Source organism: Gambusia affinis, linkage group LG17, assembly GCF_019740435.1.
Source record: "Gambusia affinis linkage group LG17, SWU_Gaff_1.0, whole genome shotgun sequence".
Classification (NCBI taxonomy): domain Eukaryota; kingdom Metazoa; phylum Chordata; class Actinopteri; order Cyprinodontiformes; family Poeciliidae; genus Gambusia; species Gambusia affinis.
Genome location: NC_057884.1, coordinates 2,723,783 through 2,740,780, shown reverse-complemented (window position 1 = coordinate 2,740,780; position 16,998 = coordinate 2,723,783). Strand labels below are relative to the sequence as shown.

The window sequence follows — 16,998 nt, the reverse complement described above, 5'->3', positions numbered from 1 at the left end:
GCCTCAGAGCAAAAGAGAGTGAGTATGTGTGTGTGCGTGTGCGTGTGTGTGTGTGTGCGTGCGAGAGAGGGTGTATAAGTAGACATTTTCAAAAAGCAGAGGCTTGAAACTTGGAAGTCAAATGCGGCGCTGCGGCTGTTTGTGAATAAATTACTGTGAAAACACAGGTTAGACTGAGGGTCTCCCACGCAGAGCGGCGTCTCACTTTGTGTCACCTGTCTGAGTTTTTTCACTGGCAGGTAGTGTGTGTGCGTGCGTGTGTGTGTGTGTGTGTGTGTGTGCGCGTGTTGAGAGTGGTCCTTCTCAGTGGGAATACGTATGTGTATGTGTGTGTTGTTGGGGGTTTGTGGCGGCTGACTGGAGCCTCTGCATGAATGTGACCGAGATGAGATGGGCCTCGGTGTGTTTGGACTAACCTGCTCCCCCTGCTGTTTGCATGCAGTCATTGCATCCAGCAGATCCTGGAGGCCGTGCTCCACTGCCATCAGATGGGGGTGGTACACAGAGACCTCAAGGTGAGTCACCTGCAGGGGTGTGTAGATGTGTGTGTGTGTATGTGTGTGTGTGTGTGTGTGTGTATGTGTGTGTCACTAAACTGTGCTGTTTAGTTTTAAAATCAGGGGGGAAAAAAAAGGAGACGTGAACTGTGAACTACCGTTTTGAGTTCAGGATAAATGAGCCAGTTGTTGAACGAAGGAAGAGCATCTGTGCATTTTCTAACTTCATTCAGCCGAAGAAAAGTTAATTATACTGGTGACCAGGCCTGTCACAACAGCAAGGTTTGCTGGATGGTAAATTGTTACTGGAAATGTTTGCGATAAACGATAATACTCTCATTTTGATGCAGTTTTCAACTAATAAATTGAAAACGTCATAATAGTGCAAAACTATTGAACTCTAATTTTGTACAGAATAACACTCCATGCTGGAACTGGTAGACATTTTAAATATCCAAAATAAAACACAACCACTAAAACCAGTACAGAAAAAGGAAATAAAACCCACAAAAAACCTGAAACCATTAATAAAAATGGATTATGAAGTCTAAATAAAAAAAATTACCCTCCAAAAAATATTCAACAGAATGGAAATTGAGCTCATTTTAATTTGTCATACGATTAGTTGATCAGTTAACTCATTGCTGATTACGACAGGCTTACTGATGAGTGAATTCACTGCTCATCAAACAGTTCCACCGACAACGTTTACTAAACATTTGATCTCCTGTTGTTAAATCGACTTGATGAATTTTAATTTCTGAGTTAAGACCTCAACAGTTTTCTGGTTGACTGTACTCGGATTTTCAAGGAAGCCACTGAACCTTCGTTTTCATGCTGAATGAAGGGTGTGCATTTCCTCCAGTGACCCGTCGGTGACGGATGCTCATATTTCAGAAAGCTCTCACCTGCTGACTGAGCTGGGCTGAAACTTTTCAGATTCTCTTCCTTCTGCCTTCCTTGTCCACCTTGTCTGACTGGTGCTGGATGTTGAGACGTGGTAAGTGTAGTGAACGTGTCCAACAGTCAGCATGTCTGCGCACGTCTCTGGGCCCGAATGCATGAAAATACAGATGTTGCCAACAATCTGAGTTATTGTGGATGCTCTTCGCTCTGCTGCATGTTTCCTACCAAATAGATTGTTTCCAAGACATCGTTCATTTTTAATAACGTGGGTTAATTTTTTTTTCCCCAGCAGAGGACAAGCGAATGGAAATGTCATGTTACCATAGCAACACAGTTTGTAATTAAGGGCGTGTCAGCAAACTATAACATCCCTGTTGGACATGGGAGGAAATTTGTCAACCAGTTTTTAACAAGTTGGTCCTAAAGTTTGCTGAGCAACCCGATAATAAACAGTGTTCATTTAATAATCAAATTGTATACGCTGATGTCACATTTCTTTTTAATGCACGTCAAACCAACACATCAGCAGCTGGAGGTCGAACCGTGTTTTACATGGAAGTATAAACGTTAAAGACAGGGAAGGAACGCCGTGTACTTCTGGAAGCTCTAATATTTGGTTTAAAACTTTTAATGAGTGAAATTGTGAAAATAATATGACCCTCATTTGTTTTCTGTTATTGCAGGATAAATAAACCAAAAATATTGCTATTCATTTTTCATTGTATAGCTTTACAATCCCAAACAGGTGCATCTGATTCCCACTGGGGTGTTTGTTGGTGAATTGTCATATATAGTCAGATTCCAGAAATGAAAACGTTTCCCAATAAAACCAAAGGTTTGCATGAAAATTTAGCTTCGACGCCACAGAGGAAGCACAGGGTGAGAGTAGAAAGGAACAACTTCCTTTAAACAGAAACCTCCTCAATGAGCTGCAGACTGGCTGGCGGCTGACTGAAGAGGAAAGAATGAATGTTTTTATCGGAGGTGTTTAGATCAGCCAGCTGCAGGTGGTGTGATGCCCGTGCTCCAGCTGGAGGTAAACACAGAGCTAGCTGCTCCGCTTTAGGCAGATTACTGATCGATTCATCAGATCAGTCAGTGTGTCTTTCCTCGGTCTCATCATTAACTCAGCATCAGAGCAGCACAGACACCACTACCTCAGACAGACAAGCCGTCTTCCGTCGTCCTGAATTAAAAAGGCTTTAAACCCCATCTGTCAGTCTGCGACATCCACAGCTATTATTAGTCCTCACAGCTTCTTAAAATGCCGTGGAAACAATAAGGGGCAGGAGTTTTGGGGATAGTTTTTATCAATGTAAATGAGTTGTCTTTAATTATATAACTGAAAGTATTTTTTAATTTGTGAATCAGGTTTTACACACTGGAAGAAATAAAAAGAACAGACCTGCAAAACAAACATGGAGGCGTTTTACAGACATGAAGGACATAAATAGCTCACGTTTTGGTATAAAAGCAAAGAAAAAGTCACAAAGAAAGAAAGAAAAGACAGAGTGGACACAACGACGTACCGTTGCATTATGCAACAATGTAATGAAATAAGGTTTTAAAATGTAACACAACATCACTGCGTCCTGCAATAATCGACGCAAAATGTAATAAAAGCCCTGAATGCATTTTGAATGGTTTTGCCTCGTAGCCCAGAGTTCAGGCTGTGAGTCTGAAAAGGCGACTAAACGATCAAAAGTTTGGCGTTTATTCACCAAAATTTCAATTTGAATGCATATGTGGGATCTACACCATGACTGTTATTAGAAGTACAACAATTAGGATGAACACAATATCACTTTACATAATGCGCTATTTACTACATTACCATTTCTAAAAATAAAAAAATAAATAAGAGGTGGCTCCTGAAGGCTGCTGGTTGCTGTTAAGTGTGGTGAAATGTTGAAATTCACACTAAACATCGAGGCTCTGGTGACAGAATGTGGAAAAGTCCGTTGTCCACCGAGCCACGCTGAATTCTTCAGGTTGTTGATTTCTTCAGACGTTGTAGAGTTTTTCCTTCCTGACCCGGTCGCCGGTCAAAGCGGCCTGCTTTGCTCAGATCCCAGCCTGGCTCTGTTAAAGCCAGTGATCTGCTCCATGCTGCTGTACTGATGTGACTGTTTGTCTGTGGTGTTTGTTACGCCTGCAGCCGGAGAACCTGCTGCTGGCCAGCAAGTGTAAGAATGCAGCTGTGAAGCTGGCTGACTTTGGACTGGCTATCGAGGTTCAAGGAGACCAGCAGGCTTGGTTTGGTAAGTTACACACACACACACACACACACACACACACACACACACACACACACACACGCACACATGCACACACACATATATACAAATCATCCAAAAGGGAGAAGTCATACAAACACAGGTTTATATTTTATAAATAGCTGCGTTTCCATTACAAATGTGTGCAATTATTTGTTTATATTCTACTAATATCAATAAAATACAATTTCACAATTGCTGTGTTCCCGTTAAATAAGAAGTTAATTTAAAATCATGTGAATAATGAGCAGTTAGCTGTTAAATATTGCAGCTTTAGGAAATATTTAGAGAAACTGCATTTAAACACAAACGTCTCGTGGCATTTTTATATTTCATCTGCTAAATAATAAAGGAAAGATGGAAGATTTCATTCAAATCCACAAAATGGTCAGATTTTTGTAGACAATTTATTTGTAAATTGTTGTAGATACAAATCAGAAAATGACCAGACAGGCCCACAGTTTCTAAAGTTTTGTCATTAATCGGTTACTTTTTAGCTAGAGTAAAAGTGACTCAAAGTTCAAAACTAAGATCAGAGAAAAACAGTTTTTTTAAATTTATTTATTATTATTTTAAAGGCTTAGCATTATGTAAAATTAACTTTTTATAGCTTTATATCATGTCATGATCTTATTCCCTCATCAAAACCATATGTGGAGTGTTGCCTTGATGCTGTCATGCATGTTTGAGAATCCTTTAATCTCCATGGCAACCATTCAGCCATGTGGGTGAGCGTAGCTCCGCCTTCTAGGACCAAGCTCCTCCTCTGAGCACTTTTTCTTCCTCTCCTCTGAACAAATGATCCAGTTGGAGGCCTTCCATCTTCTATTTTCCACAGTATTTTCCCCATTTAGTACCCAAAGAATAATAAGAACGAATTTTAAAACAAAGTTGGTGGTTTTCTGTTCAGGTAGCAAACGTAAATGGGTTACAGAGATGAAAAGTGCTTGCAGGAACTGAAACAAGTGCTCTACATTTCCTCCTGTCGGTCCAGAGCCAAGGCAGAGATGCAAAAAGAGGCTGCGCCAAAGTAAAAGCTCTGCGTGGATGTCATCTATTTTTCAACAGCACTCAGTGCTGTGATTATCTGAAGCATTTCTTAGCTGCAGTGGAAAACATCTCTACTCGCTTTCTTTGCTGTGGACATGTTTATTATTATTTAGCTTTTTTATTTTCTAGCCAATTCATCACCAGTTCTCTCTGTATTAAAACATTGAAAGCTAGCCGTTCCTGTAGACGGGCGGCGAGTCCCACTTTCCTAATCTCTCCTCCATCAAATATAGCTGCCAGCAAACTGATTAAGATGTCTTTGTCCGCCTTCTCCAAATCCGCTCAGTGCCGAGACAAGCCAGACGAAATCCAGACGAGTCAATATTTGAGGTTAAAGTGAAACAGTTTCCACTGATTGATCCAGTGGAGGCAGGAAGCTGGGGCTGTAATGCTGCCGGTGGGTGGAGGAAACTGATTAAGACTCACCAGGAACAGTTTGCCTCTGAGAGTGAAGGCAGCCAGATCGTTTAATCTTTAAAGATAAGAAAGGTTCCAGCTCTGGAGGAATGCAGCGCAATCCCAGTTAAACACTGGAAAGAAGGAGAGTGATAAATACGATTTATTAAACAGTCCCGAGGTGGAACTGTCGTGCATGTCAAAGGGATAATGATGTGGTTCAGTTGTGATTGTGTAATTTAATCAACTCAATATATTATTAAAGAAATTCCTTTAGAAATTTATGTAAATGCAGAAAAAATGGAGACAGAACCAGAAACCAATCTTTACCGTTTAATCTCCAGTACTTGTTTTTAGTTCATACAACAATTAGCTACAGGTGAAGGTTTTGCACACTCATACCTGTTTCACTTAAAGGGGCATTGATATGTTAACATACCCGATGTGTTGCCTTGATTCTTTCATGCCTGTGAGTCACAAACATCTGCCCTGTGACTCCTCCCACTCAGCTCCTTCAAACTAGCCTGCAGCAATTAGCAAACAGCTGGTGGAATGTCCCAGAGTCTGGAGGCAGAGTGGAGAGGACCAGAATCCACCTTGGTTAAAGTCCAGAGTGACGTGTCCACAGTCAGTGACGGTTTGGGTCGCCATGTCATCTGCTGGTTCTGGTCCACTGGCTTTTCTGAAGTCCAGTCAACACAGCCGTCTACCAGGACATTCTAGAGCACTTCATGATTCCCTCTGCTGATGAGCTGAATGGAGATTATTTGATTTTCCAGCAGAACCTGGCACCAATCAACAATGCCAAGGGTAGCAAAAGCTGCTTCAGTGACCATGTTCCTGTTCCTGATTGGCCAGCAAACTCCCCTGACCTTTAGAGAATCTATGGACTGTTGCCAAGAGGAAGATGAGAGACACCAGACCCAACAAGAGAGATGACCTTCAGGCACCTGTCAAAGCAGCCTGGGGGTCCATTACACCTACGCAGAGCCACAGGCTGATCGCCTCCATCCCACATGGAACCAGTTGCAGAAATTCATGAAGCTAAAGATGCTTTTGTCTCTAAATGTTTTTAAGGTTGTTCTGACTCATTTTGAAAAGGAGTCATCTGCCTGTTAATGTTTTTATTAAGGAATCTTTTAGCTGGTTTATGTGTGACGACGTTAACTCAATGTTCTGTGAATCTCAATAAAAATGAAACATTTCACTTTACCGAGGCGACTGCCATTTTTCACTTTTACGCAATATCCTGATCATTTGAGACGAACCTGTAAAAAGTATAAAAAACCTGCTCTTCGTCTAAAACGAAACCTTAATGCTAAGAATGTGCGTCCTACTTTCCCCTTGTTTCTGTTTGCAGGCTTTGCAGGAACTCCTGGCTACTTGTCCCCAGAAGTACTGAGGAAGGAGGCGTACGGTAAACCTGTAGATATCTGGGCATGTGGTAAGCTCTTTGTTTACATCGTCATGCTTGCCGCCTCCTTGTTCTCTAGCCCGTCACTCTAGACAGATGTATTCCTGTGTGTAGGCGTCATCCTTTACATTCTTTTGGTTGGGTACCCTCCGTTCTGGGACGAAGACCAGCACAAGCTCTACCAGCAGATCAAAGCCGGAGCGTACGATGTGAGCTTGTTTGTTCCTTCGCTTTTCTCTGACTTGAGATGGAAAATATATCGCTGCTTACATATTTGCTGAATGTGTGTGTGTTTGTGTGTATGTATGGGTTTGATTAGTTTCCCTCTCCAGAGTGGGACACGGTGACTCCTGAAGCTAAAAATCTGATCAACCAGATGCTGACTATCAACCCTGCCAAGAGAATCACTGCCCAAGAGGCTCTGAAGCACCCGTGGGTCTGCGTAAGTGGCGTTCGCACATCCAGAAACCCGCTGCTGCTGACAGAAAACAATATTTCGTCGCCTCCACTTTGACTAATTTGTAAAGGCTTAATTGGGAGTCTCAGAACATCTGATGGAAGCTGCCAAGCCTTCCCACCATCTGTTCCCAAACACGCAATCTACCCCTGACTGGAGCAGATACCAGGCCCGGCTTTCTCTGGACAATTAGTGTCAAAGAAATACAAACATGTGACTTCTCTCTGAGAAGGTATTGCAAGGTCTTACATTCAAGGTATTGCACAGTTGAAACTTGATATTTACACTTATTGTATGAAAGAAGACATTCTAACAATGAATCAGACTAAACTTTTCCTAATTTAGGTCAGTCCAGCTTACCTGAATAATTTCTGTTTGCCAAATGTCAGAGTAATGAGAGAAAGACGTCTTAAGATATTTTTGATATTCAGAAATGAGCCTTTGAACAATTTTGGGAAGCCCAGATGAAGGTTTTGTAAGGAAACCTGTCTCAGTTTGGTTAGAGTGATTTCTGGTGCAGTTTGAAGTTATATGATTGCCAGGTGGACCACAGACCATCCAAAATCAGGAAGAGGACTACAGTGCAGGGCATTTTGGGTAAATACAACCAAAAGAGCTTGTCCAGAAATGACACGTGGTCTTTTACCAAAGAGAAATCCCACAGCTGCTAAAATTTGACATCCCTCCATTTTTGTTTAGATTTTGTTAAAAAGGAAGTTGCGCCCAGTGTCTTCGTCAGAGGTTATGGTGTCGTTTCCCTCAGTAGCTCTTGGTGCAGCGCCTCCACAGGCGAGGAGGGGAACAGGTTTTTCAAACCATTTGGTTGGTTCGTCACAGTGCAGTGTAAAACAAATGTTGCCGTGTTGGTCCCCAATTTAACTGAAGCAACCGTAGAGTTCAAGATGGGACGGAATTTATTGTTGAGCAAAATGAAGACTTTGTAGGACGGATTCACTTCTTCTATTTGGCTCTGAGCAGCTTTGAGATTCAGCTGCAAACAGCGGCTTCCTGAAGTCAAATATCGCCCCTCGGATAATTTTCGCCTTTGTAGTTCAGTTTGCTGTGTTTACCGATGCCTGGCTCTGCTCCACAACCTCGCAAAGCACTCAAAACACTTTGGCCGGAATCCACGAAGAGCAACTTGAATCTGTTTAGGCCTGGTACCTCGGGAGCCTCAGAATCAACAAAATGTGTTGTGTAAAGCAGAGGCTCTCCTGCCCACATAAATCTGTCAGTGCCAAAGCTTTTCTGCTGTGATGTTTTATTTTCAGCATCTCTCTCTCTCTCTCTCCCCACAGCAACGCTCAACGGTGGCCTCCATGATGCACAGACAGGAGACGGTCGAGTGCCTGAAGAAGTTTAACGCCAGGCGGAAACTTAAGGTGTGAAAACACTAAATGGGTCATGAAGACATTTTGTTTCTTCTTCTATTGCTCTACTTTTTTCAAAATCCCTTCCAAAAAAAAGAAAAAAAAAAAAAAGGTTTGGGAAGAAATTTCCAGTGGAGAAAATGTGGAAGAGAGTGCGAGTCCTGGGAGTCTGTTTCCCCGGAGACAGAGGTGTGACTACTTTAAAAGAAGTGGCTTCACAATAATGTTTCAAATTTCAGAATAAAAGTCCACAGAATTTTCTAGGCTATGAATTCACAAAAAGCCTGGCTAGACAGATGCCACCTTTCTCTTTTTGCATAAGAGCAAATAATGAAAATTTGTCACAATTATTTCTGTATTAGCACTTCAAAATTGGTCATTTTAATTGCGAAAAAAAATCACAAAAATTATAAAATCCTCATAAGACTTATCAATGTGAAAAGATATTCAATATTATTTAACTTTAAGAAGTATTTAGTGAATGCCGATACAGCTATTAATTAATATTTTATTTTATGTAACAATTTGTTGATGGGTTTCATCTAAGTGTGTACCGATAAATCGGACCCGGTTTCCTTAAGATTGGCTGATCGGTGATCGACCCATACTTACACGTGAGGCCGATCTTATCCACCGTTCTTATCTGCCTCAGTAGTCATCCCACTGTTACCAACTCAGCGACTTGCTTGTTAAATTTAGCAACATTTCAGACAAAAAAAAAAAAAAAAAATCAGTATCAGCCAACGTCGGAATCGGCAGGTCAGGCTGTTTAAAGATGGGTAATCTGGAATCAGCCAGAAAAACTGAAATTGGTGCGCTCCTAGTTTTATCAATACATTCTGCTGCTACCGGCCATTTTGAGAACATCTGTAAACTAAACATGGTCCAGAATGAAAATGAGTTTGAATCTGCAGCGTTACATGACTGATTCAGACATGAAACCTGTTCACTCGTGTGTTTGTTTGGCCTCATGATAATGTTGCTCTCTCTCTCTCTCTCTCTTTCTTTCTCTTTCTCTCTTTCTGTCTAACCAAAGGGAGCCATCTTAACCACCATGCTCGTCTCCAGGAACTTCTCTGGTAAGAACTGTGCTCTGATCAGACGGGTGACATGCCATCTGTCCTTCACACACAAGCACACCCACACTAAAGTTCACACTCATTTATGCATATGATGGCAAAGTACAGAAGAAATGTGAAAAATCTCTCCAAGCATGGCAGAGAAAGCCGAAGAAGAACCACACAGTTCATCCCGTTCAGTTTCAGCTCCCTACAGTTCTGACTAAACATGTCTTAATTACAGTAGGCCATTACGTGTGATGAGTTGCAGTAGTGCTGGTAGGAAAAACCTCGTTCACGAACCGCAGCTAATGAATTTTATGACCACTTACTCAGCCGAATGAGGAGAAAAAGAAGTTCCCTTTACTGCAGATGAGTGTTTAATCAGAGATCAGCCTCTGCTTCTGAGTTCAGTCAGCACACAGATCCGTACGATCTGACGCACCAAGAAGATGGCAACAGGTGTGAGGAACAAACATTTGAAATGTTAATATCTGACTGATGAGTCCAGAACCTGAAGCCTCACCAGCATGGCCGCCAAAGTGTCCGGTAGTGTCATAGCATCCCATCTGGTCTGAGTTTTTCAGTCAAATCGCACCGCTAGGTCATGTGACAGATTTAGACCAATCAGACAGCTGGATGGCTGAGCAAGTCTTACAAATGCAGTGCTTTGAAAATGTATCCAAACCCCTTCAGCATGTTTAAGCTACAATACAACCAGGTTGTTTTATACATTCTGTCATGTCAAAAATAGAAACTCTAATGTATTTTATTGACAATTATATGTAAGAGAGGATCAACCAAAATAGTGCACAGTTATGAACTAGAAGGATAGAAGGAGTATATATGTTAATATTTACTTTTCTATGTCCAAAAGTAGAAAAAGTGTGGTGTGGATTTGTGTTTAGCTTCCTAGTAAAAAACCCCAAACAAACTTATATTTCTGCTGCAGTTAAAGAATGAATCGTGTCCCTCAAACGCATTCATATTGGACCTGCTTTCAAGTTCAACAAATATATTTGAGTGTGTAGTTTCACTTGGCCATTCTAACACATAGACATGCTTAAAAACTGCTTTTTAATTTTTTTTTCTTTTTTTACAAACTTGTTAAAATTGTCACTATGTCGTGACAGTGAAATGTGAGACAGACAATCTGCAAAAAGACCAATCTCCTCCATGTCTTCGCTCACTGCTAAATGTGCTAATGGTGGAGAAACAACTTACCATTACAGGAAAGCTGTTTATCTGCCATGCTAATTAGCCTTAGCATTCAGGACAGGCTCTATTAGCTGCAGCGTAGAACTGCACCAAGCAGAGAGGCAGAGGGAGATGATGAGCAGCGCCACATGTAGGGTGATTGACAGCGCCAAGACCCACCTCCTGGCTCTGATTGGTTGTTTCTGGTTAGCATTGGGAGAAAGCAGGATAGATTGGTTATTTTCACAGATGAGCTGTCTCATAACAATCACAATATGATGACAGCTTTAACAAATATGTAACAAAATATATATTTTTTCATAAAAGTGGCACTGCAGCTTTAAATCGAACCCAGGGGTCTACAACCTGTGGCTCACAATGGCTCTTGAACACTTAAAAATGATAGAGAACTAACTGATATTTGTTAAATGAAATTGCATTAAATAAATTAACATTTGGGGTTGTATCATGGAAAAATGTGAAGTTCAGGGTGGTATGAATATTTTGGCAAAGCACTGCATGACCTGTAATAAAGTATAATTTCTTACTCAAGTAGAAGACCCTGAAGTTCACGCAGTTCCTGGTTTTCTCTTGTCCAATAGTCTCGTCTCTCTCCGTTGTGTTTCAGTGGGTCGACAGACCACGGCTCCGGCTGCCGTCAGCGGGGTGGCGGGAACCACCGCTGGAATCGTGGAACAAGGTGATCCCGCTTCCTCCCCTCCCTATGGGTTGGAAAATCCTTAAACTGATTCAGTTACATGAATATCTGCATATTGCTCACACTGTTTGCTCGTTTTAATCTCTCTCTTTCGCTCTCTTCACCTTTAACACATCTTAAATATCTGCCAAGGTAAGCAGCTTCATCGCTCCTCTGTAGCTGCGTTTCCAACCTTTGTCAAAGTTTTTGACAAAGGTTGAATCCGCCACCACTTCCTGTCATTGTCTTCTTCATGGTTTGAAACAGTGGCGACATCCGGTTATTGATCACGTGACTGGTGTGATGCAAAAAAGTGTTTCCATTGCAGTTTTGCGAAGTAAATTAATTTGATACAACAAAAAAAAAATGTACATAATCATCCTATTGCCAAAACCTTCTGTCAAAAAACGAGTTATTATTTTATTTTTTCAAAATTAAAGTGTTTCCATTAAGCAAATTTATTTTCGAAATGTCAAATTGCGCAGTCATATGGTGAATGGAAAAGCAGCTCGTGAGAAGAGGGTATTAATTTTCATCTCTTCTGTGGTAATAAGAATCAGAAATGCATGCGGTATTTAGAATATGAGGTGAGGGAAGAAAGACTAGCAGCGCTGGGAGGGTTTAGCTTCACGCAGAGCTGTAGTGTCACTCTGATGAGGGATTAGCGTCGGCGCTGCGGCTCCTCGTCTTGTTTTCAACATCTCAGAAAGTATCCCAGCACCAGAGCGCGCGCTCCCTGAGTTTCCTGCCCCTCACTGCCTGCTGCAGCCGTCAATGAACCGCAGTAATCCAGCCTGCTGTTGAGATTAACCGACCCTTTATCGTTTACCTGCAGCTCTATTCCACTTCCTCCACAGCTCCATTCCTAATCCCCCCTCCGTGGAGCGGTGGCTGTGTGTGCATCTGTGTGTTTTGGATTATATGGAGAATTAGACTTTTTTTTTTTACTCTCCCCTCCCCTCATGGCTGATGCCCTCTGCTTATCTGATGCTCCGAACAGCGAATCAGGGTTAGGAAGTGCCAGTTTTTAATGTTTCCCACTGAACAAAAGGGAATGTTTTTCATCAGTTTTGCATTAATTTGTAATAATTCCAGCTTGCTTTCAAGCAGGTGATGTTTTTCTAATTTACTTATTTTTTTTTCTTTCATTTTTGTAATGCTTGCATGCATGAATAACCATGCGTGTGTGTTTTGCGTGAGCAGGTTTGTCGGAGTGGTGGCGGTCTGAACGTTTGCTATGATGTGTACTCTTCCGTCTGAGGGTGTGTCGTTCTGCCTCTCCGCAGCAGCCAAGAGTCTCCTCAACAAGAAGGCAGACGTCAAGGTAGGCCAGGTCCAGTTGCTGTCCGCTCCATCTCCGTTTTGTTCTATATTTATTGTTTTTTTTTTCTTTTCAATTCATGACAATGCAAACTAGTACTGCAGAGTTTTAGCTTTAATGGCACAGCAAGAGTCACTGTTTTGCAGGACGTTTTATTTCTACCGGTGAAAATCAAGAAAGTCAATGTCAGACCTCATTATGCCTGTACACTGAAAAAGAAAGAAAGAATGGAGCTCCAATTTAAAATAAATTGAGTAGTTTTGTTACATGTCATCGAATTAAGCTAGTCAAACTTTCTTTCTTTTTTTTTTTTTTACATTTGTTTTACATGACAACTTAATAAGCTTAATATATTTACTTGGATAAACTTAATTTGATTGCTTGCAACAAATTAACTTGATTTTTTTTTTTTTAAGTTGGATCACCTCTTCTTTTTTTCAGTGTACTTGAAGCCTGTACAATGGCATATTTGGTTAATTTATGATCATATCAAACTCAAAACATGGTATAAGTTTTGTGTTCACAAACCCACTGGTGTTCACATGATTCACATGAAAAATAAAATCATTTTTTAAGTTTCTTTAAATCGTTTGGATTCTTCATCTGATTCTCTGCATCTTCACTGAAAAAAGAGAAAGCAGCTCCAACTTTTTAAAAAATAAATGTGTTAACTGGTCACAAGCAGTTGAATGAAGTTTGTTTATTTACTTTGACAACTTAATAAACTTCCTAAATTAACTTAATTAGATTTTGTGTGATGTATTTGTTGCTGCTTCTTGGTCAGCACTATCTTGACAGTCTCAATGGGCTTTTTATTCTGGTAAAATTAAGGTTATGTATATAAAACTTATGACCAACTATTGCATTTTCTTTCAGTTGGAGTTGCATTCTATTTGTTGCAGTGTTTGCTCTCTCAGACATCTCTCAGAAGATGTCTGAGATCTGTCGAATGATCTCATTCCAGTGAGATCATTCGGCTTGGCGGACACTTTGCGCAGCTCTGCTGCTGACATTTTTCACTCAGAATATTCCCTCGTTGCCAAAGCGAATCTCATTAAGGAATTCATTTCTGCATGCTTTAACTCTCCGAAGAGACTTCTCAGATGCTGAATGTGCTGTAATTTGGGTTCTGATGGTGCTGCTGCATTTATTTTTGCTGTAATTTCATGTAAAGTCTGAAGTGTTTGCAGTCTGTGTGTGTGTGTGTGTGTGTGTGTGTGTGTGTGTGTGTGTGTGTGTGTGTGTGTGTGTTTGCAGTACATGGTGTTCTTCTGTTGGGAACCTGTGTCTTGTGTGTGCTGTATAAGCATGCTGTGTTTGCATGAGTCAGTGGGAGCCGCTGTGTGTTGTCTGGATGAAAGCTCTGTGAAAGTCAGCTACAAACCTTAAAGGGGCAGCATTAAGTATTTTCAAGCCACATAGTGCCATTTTGTAGCACAGTCAAGTATTGTATTAACTTTAGTAGTTGTAAAATACTGTACATATCAAACATGTCTAAAACAAAATTTTGTAATTTGTTGGCTAGTCTGAAGGGACGTTTGGGGGAAGGCTGCTTTTGATAACCTGCAGCCCCAATGACAAACTTTGTCTCGAAGGCGGAGGTAGGGCCACGCAGGCATTTTGCACTGCTGCATGGTTGCCATGGAGATTAAAGGATTTCTCAGGCATGCATGAAAAAAGTCAAAGCAACACTCCAGGTGTGTTTTTGATGAGGTAATAGGATTATAGTATGATGTAAAGCTCAAACCAGTCGATTTTGCAAAACACTGCTCCTTTAAGAAGTGTCTTATTAAAGCACAGCTGCAAGCTGAACAAATGACAAAAACACAAAGTTAACCTACTGCTATGAACCTGCGTTCACTTTGACCTCCCAAAAATGATCCTCCCTACTGCGGCGCCACCATCAGTTGATTCAAAACAAGTACATGAATAAATGAGTTCACTGTTATTCTTTCTCATCAGAGTTTCTTTTTGAAATCACACGTAGTTTCAGATGAATTCATGCTAAGCTTTCCAACGTTTTCCTCAGGTCACAGTTTTGCTAAATGTTAGCTAGTATCTTCTGCTGTCGTTAGGAACTGGAGTTAGCCTGTTGGTTCCTAGCTTGAGTCAACAATTGAAAAATTCGACTTATTCACTGACTAAACTCCTGAGTTGGAAGCCTGCAATCAAATGCTAACTTCTGTGTTAGGTTTTCTATCTAAATGAACGTGGAAGCCAGAGTAGGACAGCCTTAGCTTGAGTTTCCCAGCGGATTTGCTCTGTCACAGCGAGGCTAATGAGAGCTGACAGGCTTAAAACACATGAAGAATTGCTTTCAAAATATTCATGTACCGTAAATTAACCATATCAAACACATGATTAATATTATTAGCATTTTATATCCTCTCTAGGTGTCATAGTAACCATAAAATGACATGGTATAATTATTAATTCATCTGGGCTTGTTAGGTGTGAACACTGTGAGGCTGTTATGCTGCCTGTTAATAGTGTTAACTTCACTCATCTGCTGTAATTATACAACAATTATTTGGAGTCCTGTTCCTTGCAGCCTGTCAACAGAACCCTCAACAACCTGCTAGAAATACATTTTCATCTTAAATGATCGGAAAAAACAGAAGCTTTGTGTCAATTACAGTTCTGTCTGTCTTACTGTTATAGGCTGAACAGAAACCCAGATGAAAATATGAAGGCTAAATGTGGGTGTTTCCCCACCCACATTTAATATTGTTAACACCTGACTTATCAAGTGACTCTATTGCTATTTTAAACTTTTGAAATTCCAAAATGTCCTTGAAGCTTTTTCTATAGAAAATTCCTGAGAATTATCTCAAAAATATGAGTTTTTTTTCTCACAAATGTACTCCTCTCTTTTTTTAATATTTACAATGGCCCCAATATGTTGTTGCAGAAAACCAAAGGAAACTAAGAAGAACAAAATAACTTCTTGATGGGACCAAAACGTAAGAATATATAACCCGATACAGAGATGTTTGTCTTTGCTATCAGGCATCCAGTTAACCATCCTTGATTCCATCATGGTTTTTATTAATAAAGCAGTTTTCCAGTCTCCTCTTTCTGCAGTCTCTCTTTCCCACATCACTAACCCCCCCCCCCCCCCCTGCTGGCGTGGAGCGCCCTGATGCTAATCTCAGATTATTTCCCACCAGATGATTAATCTGTCATTACGTAATCACAGGCCTGCCAGTTCTGTGCTGTGTAGTCACAGGAAGGCAGCCAACCTGGAAATGTCTTATTATCCTTCAGCACTGTAGCTTTATCTTAAGACTAGAAGATTTAAAACCTGAGGATGAGCGACAGCTCAGTTTAAATCACTCTGTTTAACGTCCCTTTTTGTCTTTCTCTCTCTGATTTAAATAATGAGGGCAGTGGTGTTGAAATATTATGGGTCCACAATATTATGTCTATTTTTCTACCTGCAAATAAAGTTTTTACCCCTTGAATATATTTTGGAGAAGCTCAGGCCATGTTTAAAGCTTTACCTGGCCTGTTTCAGATCTGGAAACATGCGCCCTCTACTGGGCAGGGTTGACTTCGTCCACTGAAACTGTGGTGTAAAATATTTTGTCAGCTGCCATTTTGCTGCATGTGGGAAATAGACTAAAACTCAAGAAAAAGTCAAATAGAATGAAGGATTATTGTTGGATAATGTTACTGTTGATGCAGCTGTATGGTGCAAAAGTAGCTCTTCAGCACAAATTTCAGATTTTAATTTGTTTTAAAATTTTTGAAAACTTTCACTTCCTCTCAGACGAGCAGGGGCGCCGTCAGGAATCTTGGGCCCCATGACAAAAAATTAAATTGCCCCCCCTGCACCGCAGGAAGCAGGAATTTCATTCAGATCCAGAAGTTCAGGGCAAATATGGATGTGTGTTTTTTGGTTTGGGAGTGAGAACATTCAATTTTTACTGCATAAAAACAAATTAAAAAACACAATATGATTAATTTTGTAATTGACAGGGCCCCTCAATTTCTTTTTATTTCTATTAAAAATAAAATAAATAAATTGCGGAGGCCCCCTGTAGGTCAGGGGCCCTTGGAATTGTCTTAACATCCCCCCTTATGCGGGGCCCCTGGACACGAGCTCCTGATGGAACACAACAAAACAGATTTCAACAAGCTGTATTCCAGATAAATCGCTCAGATTTGCTTTGTAGTTGAGTTTGAAATGTTCCAGAGTTTGTTTGACTCCAGGTTACACACCTTTATAACCCTAAATATAACCACTTCATGTTCCTCAATATTAAGGTTCTAAATATATAGAAATATAAAATGAATGATTGCAACAGGTTTTGTGCCCCCGCTTGGCTTTCAGCAGCAGGAAATCGGAGCGTTCCT

The 16,998-nt window shown here is 40.7% G+C and overlaps 1 protein-coding gene across 7 annotated transcripts in view; it reads left to right on the top strand.

Moving 5' to 3' along the window:
• The window catches only part of LOC122819288 (calcium/calmodulin-dependent protein kinase type II subunit beta), a 46,456-nt gene that overhangs the window by 16,815 nt on the left and 12,643 nt on the right, over window positions 1–16,998 (top strand). For 3 of the 7 annotated variants that reach the window (XM_044095902.1, XM_044095907.1, XM_044095901.1), the window contains exons 6-14: window positions 443–515; window positions 3,562–3,664; window positions 6,486–6,569; window positions 6,654–6,748; window positions 6,859–6,981; window positions 8,295–8,378; window positions 9,403–9,445; window positions 11,250–11,321; window positions 12,605–12,642. In XM_044095902.1, coding sequence (XP_043951837.1) covers window positions 443–515; window positions 3,562–3,664; window positions 6,486–6,569; window positions 6,654–6,748; window positions 6,859–6,981; window positions 8,295–8,378; window positions 9,403–9,445; window positions 11,250–11,321; window positions 12,605–12,642 — 715 coding nt within the window. The remainder of the gene's footprint in view (window positions 1–442; window positions 516–3,561; window positions 3,665–6,485; window positions 6,570–6,653; window positions 6,749–6,858; window positions 6,982–8,294; window positions 8,379–9,402; window positions 9,446–11,249; window positions 11,322–12,604; window positions 12,643–16,998) is intronic. The other 4 variants (XM_044095906.1, XM_044095908.1, XM_044095905.1 and 1 more) reach the window with 2 other exon arrangements.